The sequence below is a fragment of the Desmodus rotundus genome, chromosome 5 (assembly GCF_022682495.2).
Source record: "Desmodus rotundus isolate HL8 chromosome 5, HLdesRot8A.1, whole genome shotgun sequence".
Taxonomy (NCBI): Eukaryota; Metazoa; Chordata; class Mammalia; order Chiroptera; family Phyllostomidae; genus Desmodus; species Desmodus rotundus.
In genome coordinates, this window is record NC_071391.1 from 11,167,791 (window position 1) to 11,187,521 (window position 19,731).

At 37.9% G+C, this 19,731-nt stretch overlaps 2 protein-coding genes across 4 annotated transcripts; both read right to left on the minus strand.

The window, feature by feature from the left end:
• Window positions 1–316: 316 nt before the first annotated feature.
• On the minus strand, window positions 317–5,367 carry LOC112319927 (olfactory receptor 8J2). 2 transcript variants are annotated; one of them, XM_045185314.2, is made up of 3 exons: window positions 5,321–5,367; window positions 4,440–4,594; window positions 317–2,210 (listed from the first exon to the last, which is right to left on the minus strand). In XM_045185314.2, exons 2-3 carry the CDS (start codon window positions 4,519–4,521, stop codon window positions 1,252–1,254), a joined length of 1,041 nt encoding a protein of 346 aa, XP_045041249.2. In that variant the 5' UTR covers window positions 4,522–4,594; window positions 5,321–5,367; the 3' UTR covers window positions 317–1,251. The 2 variants fall into 2 exon arrangements, with proteins under 2 accessions (XP_045041249.2, XP_045041250.2); XM_045185315.2 differs by lacking the exon at window positions 5,321–5,367 and having other exon boundaries at window positions 317–2,206; window positions 4,440–4,526.
• A 5,011-nt stretch (window positions 5,368–10,378) lies between these two features.
• Window positions 10,379–14,727, minus strand: LOC112306645 (olfactory receptor 5T7). Of its 2 annotated transcripts, XM_071221619.1 has the most exons (2): window positions 14,710–14,727; window positions 10,379–11,343 (listed from the first exon to the last, which is right to left on the minus strand). In XM_071221619.1, exons 1-2 carry the CDS (start codon window positions 14,725–14,727, stop codon window positions 10,399–10,401), a joined length of 963 nt encoding a protein of 320 aa, XP_071077720.1. In that variant the 3' UTR covers window positions 10,379–10,398. The 2 variants fall into 2 exon arrangements, with proteins under 2 accessions (XP_071077720.1, XP_024418362.2); XM_024562594.2 differs by lacking the exon at window positions 14,710–14,727 and having other exon boundaries at window positions 10,379–11,349.
• Window positions 14,728–19,731: the final 5,004 nt, after the last annotated feature.

Genomic DNA, 19,731 nt, shown 5'->3' on the forward strand with positions numbered 1-19,731 from the left:
TTCCACTGTATCTGCAGTGAGTTTACTCCATTTTCAAAGGATTTCTTTGGAAGGACTTTTTCATTCTCGTGGACCCACCCTTCAGAAAGCAGCCATGATCAATGTGAATCAGGACAACTGGACAACCAGTATGAAGTCCTATGGACTTCTGGTGAGAGCATCAGGGTTCCAACCAAATTCATCCACAACATAAAGGGCCAGAAAATCTCCATGGAAAACCTTAAAGTTTCTCAGTTTTACTTTTGAATTGAAAAAGGATCTGAACTGGTCCAAATTCTATTATCTTGACTTGCATGTCATGCCCACTCTCTTTACTAAATGTTAGTGATGTTTTGCAGGTACAGAGATGGGGCAGGTAATGAGTGTCGATATGGGGGCAGGGGTGGAGGTGATGGGTGCCCTTAAGAATTGGTGTCACTTTGAGGATGACTTTTTTTCTCTGTTTGTTTAATAACATTTCATTCCAAGATACAGCAATAAAATTGGTATAAGAAGAGTTTATTGTTAAGACTGTCTAAAAAAGTCAACAGAACCCAACAGTGTGTAGTATAAGACTATAATATGGAAAAATTGAATATATGTCATTTTTGAATAAATAGCAATGCTTTGCTTTCATGTACATGCAGCAAGTGAAAGGGATAAAGTGAAAGGCATAAAAAGGTAAAATCCCCTTTTACATATTTTTTCACTTGTTTAGCCAAATGTCCTGTTTCTTATTTTCATGTCTACCAAAACGTTTTTGTTCAGTTTTCATTTTGTTTTGAAGGTTCATTTTTTCTGTGTGATATGAATCTTTCAAGCTGAAGACAAAAATGGTTGCAACAGGTTCAGAAATTGATAGAAACAATGCTATAAAAATAATAAATCTTTAGTAGCTGAACAAAAAAAAGTTATCTGTGGCAGGAAAGATGATCTCACTGGACCACTTTCCAAGAAGTGCCCCACATGTGCCTTCACCACCAGCTATCAGGCTTGCTCTTCCTGTTTAGAAATTATAAAAACCTTGGAATAAGTTTAACTGTATTTTAAAATGTGTTTATTTTAATATTATTGCTTATTACTTACATAACTGTGTTTTCTGGGGTCAACTAATGCATTTTTTAAAGGAGAAGTTGAGTATTTGAGATTGGGATAAAAAGGATTACGATTTTCCCATTGAAATTCATGGACTTTTAAACTATTTGTTACTTCTTCACAGCAGGATTGTCAGAGGCCAAAGAAAGAAAACCCTTCATGAAGATAGTTTTGCATTTATGTTAGTTTTAGTGATTGAAATGGGTTATGCAGGAACCTCTTCAATGCATCCTTCACATCCTTGTTCCTTAGGCTATAAATGAGGGGATTCAGCATTGGTATCATGAGGGTATAGAAGACTGAGGCCATTTTATCAGTATCTAGGGAGTGGTTGGTCCTTGGCTGCAAGTACATGAAGAGAAGAGTCCCATAGAACACAGTGACGGCCATCAGGTGAGAAGCACAGGTGGAAAAGGCTTTGTGTCGCCCTTCTGAGGAATGAATCCTCAAGATGGCAAGGATGATGTTAAAGTAGGATATCAGAACAATAATCATTGAGAAAATCAAATTGATGCCCGAAAAGGAAAAAGCAGCAGTTTCTGGAACATAGGTATCAGAACACGACAATGCTAATAAAGGGACATTATCACAGTAAAAATGGTTGATCACGTTGGAGGAGCAGTAGGACACAGAGAACACGCTGGAAGACATAGTCAATGCTATGGTCAGGCTGTAGAAGTGTATGAGGAACACCAGCAGAAGGCAGATCTGTGGAGACACCACCACCATATAGTGCAGGGGGTCGCACACGGCCACGTAGCGGTCATAGGCCATTGCAGCAAGCGTGAAAACCTCAGCCACGATAAAATGTACAAATCCACCCAGTTGCACTGCACACCCATAGTAGGAGATGGTTTTCTTGGAAACCAAGAAGTTAACCAGCATTTTAGGGGCAATGACAGTAGAGTTGCCAAGATTGACCACAGCCAATTGCCGGAGGAAGAAGTACATGGGGGTCTGAAGTTGAGAGTCAACACTGGTGAGGGTGATGATGCCCAGGTTCCCTGCCACGGTCAGCCCATAGATGACCAGGAAAACAAAGAAGAGTGGGATCTGGAGCTCCGGGCGGTCTGAAATGCCCATGAGAATGAACTCGGTCACCTGCGAGAGATTCCCTGGTGCCATTGATTTTCTGGCTTCCATCAAATCATGGGGACAATGAAAAGAGATGAATAGACAACAAGATGTTTTCTCTGTTTGATGCCACATTGTTAAAAGGTTCATTTAAAATCAGTGTATTTGTTTATTTTTTATTGTTTGTCATTGCTTTCTATTTATTTTTATAAAATTTTTATTAAATTGATTGGAGTGACATTGGTTAATAAAATTATATATGTTTCAAGTGTATGATTCTGTCACACACCGTCTGTGTATTGATCAATTTTTTTTGGTTCACATCTTTTTTTCTCTCAATCTTTTCATAAAATCCTGAAATACAAACTCACCAGAGACCAATTTCAGAATCTTAGAACTGTTTGAGTAAGGTACTGATTTATTCTTCACTGCTGGCTATAGTTTGTATTGGGTGAATGCACACTAATTCATTACATGTATTATATTGACATGCATATATTAGTTATATTAGTATTTGTTATTTCTTGAATATATATACATTCCTATGTATATTTACTTGTGCACACATATCTCTGAGCGTGTGTGTTTGTGTTTCCAATGATAAAACAGAGTTACCTATAAGAACCACGTGAGCCAGAGTGACTTCCAGTTATTTTTCCTTAGCTGCCACAGGCCTCCTCTCCAAGCCATATCTTGTCTTCACCATCCTTGGAAATTTCAATAGTTCTATGGGTTTTTCCTTATCAATTTCCACTGCACTGCTCTGCTTCACTGCCCACAGACAGACTACACCTCAATACTGCTTCTTCTCAGCATCAGTCAGAAGCTGTGTGCTCTTCACTGATCCACACTTCCTTCTTTTACCAAATAAGCCAGTTCCATCCTATCACTCTGACTTCTGGTTGTTCAGTCTTTTCTCCACTGGTTCTGGGAGCCTTTCCTTTCCTTTTCAGCTTATATTTCTTTTCTTTAAATTGTTTAAAGCATGTTTTGATTTTTTGTTATTACTTACAGTTTTGATTTGTTAAAGCTTGATCAGTCTGTTCTAGCTGGATAGAGAATTAATGTGGGAGAGAACTGGCATTCTTTAGTGTGCACCTACTCAGTACCCAGAGCTGTGCCAGGCATTCTGCAACAGTGATCTCCTTACTCTGCAGGAGAGTCCTAGAACACAGAGGTAAATATTTCTATGTCTAATAGAAGTATTATTGAAGTTCAATAGGATTAAGTTAAACAACGAGTCTGTATAAGTCTCTGGTTAATTGTAGGGTTTTACGGTTTTCCTTTAATGTGTTTTGTTTGTTTTTTTGGTTGGTGAGTTGGTTGGCTGCCTGCTGGGTCTGTAATTGTTAGCTGTGTGGTTTTTTTCAAGTATTTCTATTCTTGTACTACGTGAATTACATGAGATGATGAACATAAACAGGTTAGGTAGCACAGCTCCCAGTAACAATGAATGCAAATTAATTGGTAGCACTAGTAGTGTTATTGACATGTTTTGAATGACTTTTAAAGTGTGGTTTTTCATTTCAGCCCTGGGAACTCATTCTACCTTACTGAGGGCTTTTCTAATTAACATAGAAATAGCAAGTGAATTATACTTTTGCATATTGAAGAAACTGGGACACAAGATATCCAGCTATGTATTGAACAAGCAGATCAGGCTGTGCTCTCTGACAACCTCATTCTCTTAAAACCGTGGTGTTTGTTTGTTTTAAAGATGCTGACTCCCATCCCTCAGCTGTGCATCTAATGAGCTAATCTGATGCTGTTGCACTAGCAATCCCACATCTCGACTCCTACTCCTGCATGCAGAAAGCATTGCACAGGTAAGCTTCTGCTGGAAAACACTGTGGCAACACTCCCTGGTCAAAATGTTTCGTCTGCGCCCTGGCTGGTGTGCGTGGCTCAGTAGACTGAATGCTGGTCTGTGAGCTGAAAGGTCAGCAGTTGTATTCCCAGTGAGGACACATGCCTGTGTTGTGGGCCAGGTCCCCAGTTAGTGGTGTGCGAGAGGTAACCAATTGATGGTACATTGATGCCTCTCTCCCTCTCTTTCTTCCTCCCTTCCCCTCTTTCTAAAAATAAATAAATAAAATCTTCAAACAATAATCTACTTTTTTGCTACAAGTCAAGCAACTCAGTGCATATTTTACTCTGAGATAATATATTCAGTAAACTTACCCTTAATTTATCGAAAACAAAGAAGTCCATCAACAATAGCAATGATTGATTACATACTAAGAATTTGTGCAATTAGCCTTTGGAAAGGAGAATATATGTGTATGTCCTACCTGCTATGTATTTCCTCTTCTGCAATATAACCGAAGGCAAAGCTACACAGGGCTGTTCCTTATTTCGATAAGCATATGCCATTGGAGTAGAGTCTCTCTGGGACAGCCTCAGTTTTCTCCATTTCTTCAGAACCTTGTTTGATACAGCATTGTTCCTGAAAAGAGAAATTTTACTTCTTTACAAGTAGTTATTTTCTATTTTGTTTTTAATATATATATATTTTATGGGTCTACCAAGACAATACATTCTTGGCAAATAAAAAAATTAAAATGTACCTAATTTTCATCATTTTATCTTATAATTGTAATAATAAATGATAGTGCAAATTAATTTTAAACAGCTTCTGGTATGATTTCAAAACACTGCACCCTGATGTGAGCTCTCTGTGTTCACCAGCAAAAAAGAGACTGGGAACATCAGGGAATCTTTCCACCTAAGGTTTATCGCCCTGGGCTATGCAAAAAGCAGGAAAGGGAGACTTGACATTTCACTAATGTTAAGTAATTGAGTTGGTCTTCCTTGAAGACTTATTACAAAGACACTGGTATCTAGTGTAGAGTACCCTCTAAAATGTCCATCAAGTCTGCCAATTCAAAGGTAAAAAATTCCTTATTATATTAAGGTGAAATATACTGTCTGTAATGACTACTCGTCATTCTGTATAAATGCTCAAGCAGTCTGATTTATCAGTAGGGATGCTGGACACTATTTTGCAAGTCTATTACCATCACTTCCACTTGGCACTCAGTGGGCAGAGATGAGACAAGAGAACAGAGCAGGGATCATTTCAGTCCTGCGTCTGATTTGAATGAATAAATTTCCAAGATGCTTGCTCCACACATCCAGAATTAGTAACAAGAAAGGTATTAGTTTAACCTACCTATATACAGAGATTGCTGAGACCCCCTTGTAAGGTTGTTGCAGGAAGCATGCTAACGGGTTTTGCCAGTGTCTGAGGTCCCTGCAGATCTACACACTGAAGTATGTTTGTATAGGGCTCCAATCCCCAAACATGAGACCCACAATTCCCAGATAAAGTTCTGATTCCCCGTGGAAAGAAAGACAAGTACAATGCTCACTAATCAGGCCTCTGTGCAAAACTCTCACCCAAAGAATAAAAAATGTGGAGATAGCCTAGGGACTTAGATAGTCATATTAAATAATAATCACACGTAATGATCCCACCCTTTGTTTTGAATTGCACCCCTATCTTTGGAAATTGTTGCTGGCCCTTGAGGTGAAAAAAAATTCAACAGTTAGAAAATACAGCATTCTAATCCCAGAGTTCAATTATAATGTAAATGTTTGGGAGTAGACTGAATGCAAAGCCTTTATTCTTGAGTCAAAAACAAGCCCTGGCGTAGTTGCCATAAATACCACATGGTATAAAACATAAATTAAAAATGTGACTGTTTATAAGAAGAGTGAACATAATGTTTTATTGAAATCAGTAAGGCACCCGTCAGGAACCTGGTCCTATTTCTAGTTTTTGATTAAATTGTTCAAAAGGAAAATGTTTTTTATATAATCCAGACATCATTTGTCAAGCACATATAGATGTTATAATTAAATATTATAATATTTTTATGTTCTTGTGTGAAATTTTGTAGCCCATAAGTCTAAATAGTTGGCCTTTGTAATAACAGCTGCTAAAATAATACTGAGAAAAAGTATATGTTCAAAAGATATTTCAAAACACTGACTAATGAAGTGATGAATAAGTGAATGAATAAATACAATAACCTTCTTAAAACTGTGAGATAAATATTGAGTTGTTTTGTTTTCGGAGCCATAATCTACCTTTCATATAATTTTAACTTTGGTAAAGGAACAGTGACATCATGCATATCATTCTCTAGAATATTCTGTTCTTTAGGGCAGGACACAATTGTTCTTTCTTCAGCCTGGTATATTGAAGAAGATTATGGCACATTCTAAGCTTTAGAATTAATAAAGGAATAGACAAATTGTGACCGATAAAGAGGACATGATGAAGATTTTTACCGACTTCAAGTTATCATATGATACATTTAAACTGGGGTTCTTTTCAGGCTCCAATGGCAGCACGAAGGTTGTATGGTGGCTTCCTCTCTAATGCGCATTGGATATTGCCTTTCGTGTGACCACAGACACAGTGTGCTCTATTCTCAGTCAGCATGACTTTCATTCCTCATCAGCTCTGCCAACTCCCCATCTATTTAGCATTTCTGTAACATTGTAAAGATTTTAAAATCTATATCTTTTGTGCTTTCTGTTGTTACCGATGCTTCATTTTACAACTTCACCTCCCATTTAAATCTTACTGTTTATTTTCCATTTCCTAAGTCTTGGTTAGGCTACTCAATAACTTTACCTTGGTCAAGCAGACAAAACTCTCGTACTACTATCATCGGGTCACAAGATTCACCTTCCAAAGTATGTTTGGAAGAAACACACACATGTCTGTATGCACACACACACACAAATACACAGAAAAATAACCTTATAAATATCATGTTTTTATCACCCATGTTAAACAATATTTTTATCTTGTAATGTTCAAAATTTTAAAGTGATACACAATTACACATAAGCTAAATTTCCATTGATCCAACCTCTCTCATTTCCATTCTCTCCCAGCCATCTAGAGGCAACAGCTGTTAACACTTTCAACCTTTTTCTGTTTCCAGATATTTTTATTTAGTGTTATTGTGGCACGAGCACTCAACATGACATCTACCCTCTTAGCAAATTTTTAAGTATCGAATACATCAATGTGAACTACAGGCACAGTGTTGTACACATAGTCCAGCATGCAATGTGGAGATAGCTCTTTCACAACTGAAACTTTATGCTGATTGAATAGCAACACTCATTTCTCCTTCCTCACTCCCTGGCAACTGCCATCCTACTCTCCATGTCTATGTGTTTGACTATTTCAGATGCCTCATGTAAAAGGTATCATGCAGTATTTGAATTTCTGCGACTAGCTTATTTCACCTACTATAATGTCCTAAGGAATATACGTATTTTTAAAAATTAAGTGTGTTTACTTGTATATTCTTGGATACAATTATACATATACCCACCTATAAGCCCACGATATAATGTGTATAATCCCCTTATATAATATACACACATTCTATAATCACCTTATATAATATACACATAATACATGTGTATACATTATATGGTGTGCTTGTATGTGTATGTAAGTGGCCTTAAAATGTTTACATCAGTTTGTGCTTGGTATGTATATTTCTCAGTCATCCTATTTTCAGATTTAATTATTCTGATTTCTATGGATTTGGTTCATGCACAGTAGATGGGCATTTTAGTTGCTTCTAAATCTTCTCTGTAAGAAACAACAATAAAGTTTACATATTTTTACGCCTTACTTGATAGTTCCAGACTTTTCAATTTTTGCCAATAGTACAAGTGTAGCAGTGTTTTACATCATTTTACACTCATGCTTTCCAAATAATTATTAATGTTAAATATATTCATTGGTCTACAGGTTGCTCCATTTGTGAATGGTCTTTGAGCACTCTTTACCGATAGTTCTATAAAGTTTTAACATATTTTTTAATTTAACAGAAGAGTACTTGTATCTATTTTCTATTCTCTATGGCTAATTCTTTTACTGTATTTGTGATTACTTTTTTTATTCAGACTTTTAAAGTTGTAAAGCAAAAATTTATCCATCTTTGTGATTTTAGCTGTGTTTAAGGATGCTTTCAATACGAAATCTCTCTCTCTCTCTCTCACACACACACACACACACACACACACAGAGTCAGTCTTCTTTATCACCTGCTAGCTTTGGATTTATGAGGATGATGAATATCAGTGACTATGGTTTAGTTTTGACATTTAAGGAGGGGTGCATGGCGGGGTGAGCCTTTTAAAGAGGAGACAATAAATGAGAACATACTTTTCTGCATAATTGTTGAGGTGTTATTTAAACATAATTATCGGACTGTAGGGAAATATTCTTAGGTTGGACTTTAATTCTAAGGAGATTATCTGGCTTAATTTTTCAAAAAGGACACCGCTTTATGAAGAGAATGTTTTAATAAAATAATAAGTAAAAATAGATACAAAACTTGTATAAAGGCAGGAAGGATGGGAGAACGCTACAACTTAAATTTTTTCTTTTATGTAGACATACTTTTGCAATGAAAATGAGGCCTGTTGGAGGCTGGGCTAAATGTGAGCATAGGAAAGACTCACTTTGTGTGCTGGTTTTTGAGCCTGGGCCAATCGTGGCAGGTGCAAGGACACTACAGAGGGACAGAGGTCAATAAAGGGAGAGCTGAAACTTGAGTCAGAACCAGGCCTGTAAGGAATCCCACGAATATGGGCTGGGACTTAGTTCTGAAGACACCCAATCTGCCAGCAAGTTGCACCTTCCTCTGAATTATGCTTTTCTTTTGTCATTTTTGAATTTTAGTATGATCTTGATGAATGTTAATGCCTAGAATGGGGGGCTCCACTCGCCGGCCCCCCCGCCCCCGGCCACCACAGATGAAAATAAGTCTACCAAGACATGATCTGCCTGGGGAGGAAAGGTGGCCGATTTCTCAAAGGAGAAGGGCCAAGAGCCTTTTCCTCAACGGGCTTTTATTGGGTTCAATTTGCACAGGAATACAGATAAAGCTCGTCAATCATAGGCAGTAAGGATCAAACAATAGATAACAAACAAAGAACTCTGAGGGCTTATTCTGAGTCAGGGTCAGTTAGCTAAAGGGCTATAAGATTTTGGGAAACAAACTCATTTCAGGCCTGGACCCTTATCATTTAAACTGAGGGTATTAGCAAAGCAGGTTTCACAGGGTTTTATGCATTCTTTCTTAGGCCTGATCACCCTGGGGAATCTGCCCTTTCCAGCACAGGACTGTACTGCCCTCTGTCATTGTTTCAGGCTTAAGTCAGGCAGGGGAAATAAGGCAGCCAAGGGATTAGGAGACTTCTTGCAGACAGAATGAGGACTCAGGCTATGTCAAAGCCAAGGGGTGAAGGTCCATCACCCCCTTTTTCTATAGCCCCCAAGTCCTTCCCTGTGGGCCTTTTTCATGGCCAGCCTGTCTTAGGTCATCCCTGCCTGAGGAATCTTACCTGTCATTGGCTAACCGGTCATGCACTGGGGGCCAAGCAGGGCGAAGTAAAGTGGGCAGAGGTGGTGCCCCTGCCAGGGAGATAAGCTTTGTCTCCTTAGTGGCTTATGCTCCCAAGGTCTCTGAGTCAGCCTTAACCATGGGGGGTTATAGCTTCTGAAACCAAGCAGGGCGGTTCCCAACACCTCGACTTTGTCTTCTGTGTGATATGAGAGATGGGTTTAATATCTATGGTCTGGATGAAGGAACAAAATGTGGAGAAATGCACGTCACAAACAGCATGGCAATGACACTAGGAATGTGAACACACGGTCTGTGGTCCCCACAACACAGACCGTGATCAGACTGCTGCCAATGCGTGGACGTGAGGATGGAGCAGAGAGCTTTGAAGTGACTCAGATGCCAGTGGTTTCACGGAAAGCTGTCTGGGCTAATGTCCGCTGTGGTGTTGTTACTTACTAGGTGGTATGTGATCGAGCTAGTCAGGGAAAATTATAATAGTATTTGTGGTTGCATCTAATAGAGCCTCTATGTTACATGGAGAGAAAAAACAATTTACAGCTTCCTAAAGTAATGATTACATACATGTATGTGTGTTTTGCATTGGTATTATTATATCAAGCAGGATCAGAATCCACATACATATATGTGTAAATACATATATCAGCAAGAAGACGTTAAGAAGAAAATAGATAACAACTTTTTTAAAACTAAAGACAGAATAGGCAGAAGGTTGACTATGATCTTTATTATAAAACATCCAGGAAAACAGAAATTCACTAGTAAACTAAGGTGAAACATTTTCATAATATCTTTTTGATATTGAACACAGATAATGACTCTCAATTCTTTCCATTTGTTTTCAACTATAAGAAGATACTTTACTGATAAACATATTTTTCCCAAACACTCTTTTCATTGCCTTATGCACATCTTTGTTCCTCAGACTGTAGATGATGGGATTCAGCATGGGAATCACGATGGTGTAAAATATCGACACAATCATGTCATGGTCCAAAGAATAGCTGGAACTTGGTCTCACATACATGAAGAGAACAGTCCCATGAAAAGCTGATACTCCTGTTAGGTGAGAGCCACACGTAGAGAAGGCTTTTCTCCTTCCCTCAGCTGAACGCATCCTCAGAATGGCCAACAGAATGAAGCCATAGGAGATCAGGACAATCAGGATAGTGGATATTTCAATAAATCCCGCAATGTAGAAGAGTAGAAGCTGGTTTGTGTGAGTGTCAGAACAGGAAATAGCAAGGAGAGGAGGGACGTCACAAAAGATATGTCTGATTTCATTGGAGGCACAGAAGGATAGGCTAAATGTGGCCACTGTGTGTACACAAGCATGCAAAATGCCACCAACATAGGAAGCAATGATGAGTGGTACATAGACTCTGGGTGACATGCTGACTGTGTACAGCAGGGGGTTGTAGATTGCCACATAGCGATCATAAGCCATTGCAGCCAAGAGGAAGCATTCTGTGGTCCCAAAAGTAACTGCCAGAAACATCTGTGTTGCACATCCAAGGAATGAAATGACTTTATTCTGTGACAGAAAGTCTACTAACATATTTGGAGCAATTACTGAAGAATAGCAGGCATCCACAGATGATAACACACTCAGAAAATAGTACATGGGATTGTGGAGCCAGGAGTCCCCAATGACCAATAAAATCAGCCCTAAATTTCCCATCAGAGTAAACAGGTAAATCGCTAGAAACAGGAAAAATAAGACAATCTGCAGTTCTAGATTGTCTGTGAAGCCCTTCAGTACAAAGGTAGTAACTTCAGTGACATTCTTCATGTTGAAACCTCCCTTGTGTTCAAACATAAAGAAGTTCGTACAATTATAATTCATTTACTACAAAGAAAGTAAGTGTAATTGTGACTCAATGTTGTGATGCAAGGGAACATGAGATATGGCTTCATATTTATGTTTTGGCAACATAAAGTTTCCTTGTTGCAGACAAGACAGTGACAAGACAGTGGGTCAAGTGTTCATGCCACTCACTAAAATTAAATGGAAAAGATGGGTGTCCAGTCACTATGTGAATCCATGACATTTCCAAAACCAGCAAGTCAACTGATTAATTTACAACTGTATTGTATCAGCTGTTTTCTCATTAAATCACACTGAACACCAACTGATTGGTTAAAAAATAATTTTCCTTTTGTAATGACACACATGAGGTAGTATATCAGTGTAGAGAGCATTGAGATAGAAAGTCAGAATCGTAAAGCTTTCAGTGATAGTGTACAGTGATCTGCTCTAAACTAGTCTCCTGAGGAAAGAGAGCATTAATATTTACTTATTCTCCAATATTGGAGTAAAAATTGAAAGACAAAAATATGTTAATAAACTTGAATCTTGACAATTATATCAAAGAGGCAATTGCTGAATTAGTTTGGTTCTACAGAGTAGTTGCATCCTGGATTGTAATATTTTATGAGCTAATCTCTAAACATTTTCGAACTCTACTAGATCTTCTTGGTTCTACCAAAAGAATGAAGCAAGAATTTTTAAGGACGATCCCCACAAATTAATTAAACCAAATTAAGAAATAATAACACTTTGATGAACATGATGAAATCTAGGTTTTAAGATGTGATCAAGAGTCATGAGAAAAAGATCAGCCTGAATACAATTCTTGACATCAATTCAAAGATTCGCCTGTTGAAGACAAATGACATAGGATTTAGATCTGAAAGTGTGTGTTCACGGGTTCACGATTCAATGTCAGGTGTCCGATTAGGGTTAGGCTTTCTCTTCCAAGTTTACTTCTCTTTAAAGTAGTAATACGTTTGAGTGACCAGGCAGCCATAGTGGCATATAGCCAGACAGACTGACTAAATGTGTAAAACCATAAATAAAGCAGTTCCCTTTAAGTGTGTCAATTTTTGGTTATAAATTTAAGATGCCACAATAACTGAAGTTTTGTCATCAGATGTAGTTTTTTTAAAACATTGGTAAATATTAGGCCCTAAAACTAATTTTATAACTAATCATCTAAAAGTATGTGACCAGAGCTTTGAATCAGATATTTCATTCTTTGTTGACATTTAACATATTTGTTTTGTGATTAATAATCCTCACTAAAACTTTATTCTTTCAGGATTAAATCCAATGAATTGTATTTTGATTGTGATTTTTTTTCCCCTCTACTCACACACAGCTCACCACCATTCCATTTGCTACTATATTACTGTGCACTTAATTTCACCTGGGTAAGTACAATAGTGAAAGACTCCAATGTTAAAAACTTCAGCTAAATTTTACTAGATGCCAAAATAAAATTTGTCCTAAGTACAGCTAAGTCAATATTAAAACATATTGAAAGCACCTAGAGTTATAAGTGCTTTATAGGGAATTAGTAATATAACATCAGCTTTTAAAATTAATGAAAACCACTTGAAAAACAGTTTTGTATTTTATTTTTTATAGTTTATATTATTAGAGTTGTCTTTACTTTCCCCTTTTTGACACCTCCACCCAGCCCTTGCCCCTCTTTCCCTCAGGCCATTAGTGCTCTGCTGTCTGGGTCTATGGGCTGTGCATACATGTTGTCTGGATAATGCCTTCACCTTCTTTCATCCCCTCACCCATCCTCTCTGATTGCTGTCAGTCTGCCTTTTCACCCCACAATCCCACTTCTGCAAATGTATCCTAAGAATACCAAAATGCCAATTCAACAGTATATATGCACCCAGTACATTCATATAAGTGTTATTTACAATAACCAAGATCTGGAAACCGCCTTACTTACCATCAGTAGATGAGTGGATAAAAAACTGTGGTGCTTTTACACAGTCGAATACTATGCAGCCATAAAAAAGGAACTCCTACCTTTTGAGACAGCTTGGGAGATTATAGGCTAAGTAAAAAACAGACAGACCTGGAGATTATTATTCGAAAAAAATAAGCCAGTCAGTGAAAGACAAATACCATATTCTCACTTATATGTGAAATCTAATGAACAAAATAAACTAACAAACGAAATAGAATCAGAGGTATAGATACATAGAACAGTCTAAAAATAAAGTTTTAAAAGAAGGCAGAAAATTCCAAATATCTTTGCCTCAACACTGAAACACTAAGTTGGCCAAGAGGAGCAAAATAGTAACGGACATGCACTGGGCACACGCAGCAGAAATGGACTTTGTGGACTTTCCAGCAACTCTCACAGCTAAGCAGTCCCAGAGCCAGCAATCAATCCTGCATCTCTCAGAGGGCATGCCCACTCCCAGTGTTACTCTGTCTGCTACAGTATCATGGCCTCATTCTGTAGAGGCCCTCCCCAGCTGTCACTCCCGGTGAAATAAAATGTGATTCTTGATAAATAGTCAGATAAATTTTAAACATTAGGACTAGATAAACATTATGAAATAGCATTAACAAAGTGGCTTCTATATCACAAAGCTAGCAAAATAAAAGATGATTGCTTCCTGATTAAAGCAAAATAAACCCCCCAGGCAGTTGAATAGGTCAAGTGTTTTCTTTGTTGTTATTGCTTTAATCTTACCTTCCTTCTTCCATCAGAAAAATGAAAGCAGACATTTGATTTGGAAAACTCTTACTTAACTCCACAAACATAAATTCAGTAGTTTATATTTTCTTTCTTGTAGTTACTTTCCTATGTAATAGGCTACAACTAAAGAGCTTAGTACTAGGAATTTTGTAACATTTGTTCTCAATATTCTTAGGCTCCTCCTCATAAAATATTTTTCAAATGACCTACCATTTTCTCTTCTTAACTGTGTACCAGCAAAGACAGGTTTAGATACACTATGACTACAATTAATTTAGATTATTTATATTCCTTTATACAACTGTTGATGAAAATCACTAGAATTTCCCCAAGGGGAACATGCTCCAATTATCTCCTGGTTCAAGATAGCAACATGATGATTTACTCAATAATTATAAAGAAAGTGGTTATGGAATAATTTACTACATGTTGATATTTATTTAAAAATCAGACTCCTCTGGCTTCTGAGCACAATCACGCTTTAGATTTGCATTTTCCTGATGATTGGTGACATTAAGGTTTTTTTGGCTTGCATCTGTACTTAATGTATTTCTCTTTGTTTTATTTCATATTGAACTTATTAGGAAGACATTGGTTGATAAGATTATACAGGTTTCAAGTGTACATTTGTATGATACGTGATCTGTATATTGCATTGTGTGCTCACCACCCAAAGTCAAATCATATTCTGTCACCATAGATTAGTCCCCTTTACCCCTTTATTACTCCCCTAACTCCCATCCCTCTGGTAACCACAATACTATTTTCTGTGTCTATGACTTTCAGTTTTATGTCCCACATTTGAGTAAAATCACATGGTTCTTAGCTTTTTCTGACTGATTTATTTTCCTTAGCATGATATTTTCAAGGTCCATCCGTGTTGTTGTAAGTGGCAGTATTTCATCTTTTCCTATGGCTGAGTAGTATTCCATTGCATATACATACCCCATCTTCCTTATAGACTCATCTCTGAAAGGACACTTGGCTTGTCTCCAGGTCTTGGCCACTGGTAATAGTGCTGCAATGAACATAGGGGTGCATATATTTTTGCAATAATGTTTTCAAATTTTGGAGGCAGATACCCAAAAGAAGGTTGCTGAGTCACATGGAAACTCTATTCTTACTTTTTGGAGGAACCTCCTTACTGATTTTCATACAAGCAGTGAATGAGGGTTCCTTTTCCTCCACAACCTCTCCAACAGTTATTTTTTGTCTTAATGATGATAATAGACATTCTAACAGATGTGAGGTGGTATCTCATTGTACTTTTGATTTGCATTTCCTCAATAGCTAGTGAAGTTGATCATCTTTTCGTATTTCTTTTGGCCATTTGTATGTCTTCTTGGGAGAAGTGTTTGTTGAGGTCCTCTACCCAAATTTTAATAGGATTGATGTTGAGTTGAGTAAGTTCTTTATATATTTTGGATATGAAGTCCTTGTCACAGTTGTTGTTTGCAAATACCTTCTCCCATTTAGCTGATTGCTTTTTTTGTTTGTAGTTGCCTTTGCTGTGCAGAAGCTTTTTGGTTTGATATAGTCCCATTCATTTATTTTTGCCTTTGCTTCTCTTGCTTTTAGGGTCAAGTTTACAAAATATTCTCTAAGACCAAGGTCCATAACTTTAGTACTTACGTTTTCTTCTGCTTAATTTATTGTGTCAAATCTTACATTTGTTCATACTACTCTGTTGGCCATTTGTATGTCTTTTTTTGTTGTTGTTGAGCAATGTCTACTGAAGTGGTTTCCAAGTATTTTCTCCCATTCCATAGTTTGCCTTTTCACTCTGTTGATTTTTCCCTTTGTTCTGCAGAAGATGTTTAGTTGTATTTATTCTCACATAACTAATTTTGCTTCTGTTGTCTGTGCTTATGGTTCACGGTGTCATGTCCATGAAATCATTGCCAAGTCCAAAGTCAAGCTTATTTCTTATGATTTTTCTGAGAGTATAAAAGTTTCATGTGTTCTGTTTAGGTGTTAAGGGAGGAGAACAGGGACTTGGGGCAATCAAAGATTAAATTCACAACTTGCATTTCAAAATAATTAAAATATGCCAGCCTTTACAGTATGCTATGCCCACCTCCTCCTCTGCCACTGTTTCTAATACTTGGCAATCACTAATCTGATTCCATCACTCTGTTTTTGTCATTTGAAGAATGTTGATGAATAATAGCATACCACTGGCAATATTTGGGGACTGGGTTTTTCCACTCTACCTAATTCTCTTGTGATTTACTTGTCCTTTTGTGTGTATAAATCACTTGTTCCTCTATTGTTGCTGAGTAGTATTTCTTGGTAGGGATGATTCAGTTTTCTTAGCCAATCACTCATAGATGGGCATGTGGGTTCATCCCAGTTTTCAAGTATGATGAATAAAACTTCCTGGGACATTCACTCAAAGATGACTATATAACATTCATTTCATTCCCTTGGGATGAGCTCCCAAGAGTGTGATTGGTAGGTTGTTTAATTTTGATAAAGTCCATTTATCAAATCATTGTTTATAGATTATGCTTTTGATGTCATGTTGTTATTGGTGAAAAATCTGCCTGAAGTGCCAGGGAGTCTTCCCCATTGGCCATGATGGCAGCAGAAGGAGGTTCTTATATTCCTCCTGCCCGAGGAGTCTAAGAAAAGCTGGAAACATCAATGGATAGGGCCTGAGTGTGAAAAGCTAGCAAGAGAATGGGATAGAGAAAAAGCCCTTCCTCTGCCCACCAAATTATGGGTGGGACCAGGGGAAGGCAGGCACAGGTGCCATAAAAGTCAAAATGGTGCAAAGGGAGGTGCTGACCAAAGAGGCCTGTCAGTCTAGCCTGGGAAAAGGAGGGATTGGTTTGGAGGTGGACCCACCCAAAGTGTGCTAAAGTTTGGGACGTTGACTGGTTATTTGGGGAAAGCACCAGGCCTGTTTCACACCCAAATTAATATAATCCCAGGGAAACAGAGGCTTGGGCTCATGGCTCTTTTGCTGGTGACCTGCAGTTGCCCTCACCTGTTCTCTCCATGGGCCATGTGGCCTTAGCAGGTCTCACTCCCTCTGGGCCATCTGGTGATGTACCCGCTGGTGCACTTCTGCACTCTCCTGACAGTGTGACTCTGCAGCCCTAGCAGCTGCATGACTCATGGCTGGGTGGTCTCACATGCAGGCTCCAGCAGGGAGCCTAAAATGAACACCAGCCAGGAACAAACTAAGCTACCTGGGTGGGGACTGGGACTGTTTAGCAGCTGCCTTCAGTCTCCAAGGGACGGTACTTTGAAATGGAGCAGGAAGTCTGGACACTGGCTTTTGTCTTGGTCTTGCCAAGGAGATGGGTTTTGAGACAGGAGTTCGCCATTCTCCCAGGTCTTGCAGCACCTGACTAAAAGCTCTTTCCTTGTGCACCAGCATCTGCCTCACGTGTTTGGCTTTTGTGGTGACTGGCAACCAAACCCCTGCTTCTGTTTCGTTACACCATCTATACACTTTGTTCCTCTGTCACAGAGTCTTTTCTTGGCTGCCTAAGTTTTTATTTACTAATAGCCATGAGAAATTTGATTATGATGTGCTTTTACACAGTTGTTATGTGCTGTTTGTACCCTGGGCTTGTTAATATTCTTCAGTCTGAAGGTTATACATTTTTATCATATTTGAACATTTTCACAATATTTTCTTTAAATATATTGCCCAATTCTCATTCTGCCTATTTCTGTTTTTTCTCTAAGTCCCATAAAGAGAGAGATTTGGGTTGTTCAATTGACAATATGTGTTTATTACCTTGAATGAACCCATTTCTATAAAATCTATCATGCATTCTTTTTAATGCCTTTTACCAAGTTAGGCACTACAGATACAACTAGGAATGTGATGTCAGAGTCCCTGGCTTTCTAAAAATAAATGTCTAGTGGAGGAGACATTTATTTTAGGAAATCAGACTTAATTATAGAAACAACTTTAGCTTTAAGATTAAAATTGTCCTACATGTGTTAATACATAATTAAAAAAATGATCCAAATAAAGTTTTCGATTTGAAGTAGAAGATGCACTAAGCACAATCTGTGTTAACAAAAAAGTTCAAGGATAAATTAAAACATAACTTTAGTATAGTTTTAATATTTGAATGTTCACAACAGTGATAAGACTGGCGTTTGGGATACTGCGGGGGAAGGAGTTACTGAAGTGACGCAGAGCACTGGCGCCCAGTAGCACAGGCGGGCTGGCTCACGGCCGGATCTTTCTACCTTTCCTCCTGGGCCCCACGCTGCACTATTGGTCCTCATCCTTGCATTAGCTACGAGAAGAATGATTTCAACAGAAGTGAAGATGCCACCACAACCAAGGAAGTATTTGCAGCTATTTTGATTATTCAGTGATTAAGCAGCAATATTTTAAGCATCCACATCTTAAAAGTAAAGTTTCCTACTCACCTTATTTTATAAAGGGGTTGAAATTAATATAATATCATGAGTCCATTTCTGAAAACAATCATGTTTTATGATTGTGGAAACATGAATAACCTTTATCATTCAGTGATATATTCTGTTGGATCTTTGACAGATATATTTTCTGAAGTTTTTTTTTTATTTAGTAACCCCCCATGACCATTATAGCTCAAAATGCTATTGTGGTTAGAATCAATTAATAAGAAATATATATTCTTTTATTCACTTAAAATATATATTTTAGTATTTAGTTGGATATTTTCATTAACCACAATCCATGTATATTCTGTGACATGAAGTATAGACTTTATTTTCAAAGTTCCTTTTCAATAAAATTGCTCCAACATAGACAATGGTGGTTGTTTAAACAAATGCCTTTATAAGTATTGAAAGAATAAAACCAATCCTGTAGAGAAACTTGGAATGGAAGGTGACAACTGGGGGTATAATTTACAGATGGATCTCAAGCTCCATAAAGTAATAGCTCTGTTTATAAGAAGGATAGAAAAAATTTATGCTGTAATTGAAATACAGCGAAAAAAGGAAAGGAGGCATAAGAAGGAGGAGTAAGAGAGAGGAGCCAGCACAATGGTTCCTCTGTAAGGCTGGGGAACGTGGATGGGCAACTGGGAAATTCAGCAGTTCAGTTTCTCTGAGAAGGAGGCCCAATGCTGTACCATGACCTCTGTCTGGCCTCCTTCCACTATATCTGCAGTGAGTTTACTCCATTTTCAAAGGATTTCTTTGGAAGGACTTTTTCATTCTCGTGGACCCATCCTTCAGAAAGCAGCCATGATCAACGTGAATCAGGACAACTGGACAACCAGTATGAAGTCCTATGGACTTCTGGTGAGAGCATCAGGGTTCCAACCAAATTCATCCACAACATAAAGGGCCAGAAAATCTCCATGGAAAACCTTAAAGTTTCTCAGTTTTACTTTTGAATTGAAAAAGGATCTGAACTGGTCCAAATTCTATTATCTTGACTTGCATGTCATGCCCACTCTCTTTACTAAATGTTAGTGATGTTTTGCAGGTACAGAGATGGGGCAGGTAATGAGTGTCGATATGGGGGCAGGGGTGGAGGTGATGGGTGCCCTTAAGAATTGGTGTCACTTTGAGGATGACTTTTTTTCTCTGTTTGTTTAATAACATTTCATTCCAAGATACAGCAATAAAATTGGTATAAGAAGAGTTTATTGTTAAGACTGTCTAAAAAAGTCAACAGAACCCAACAGTGT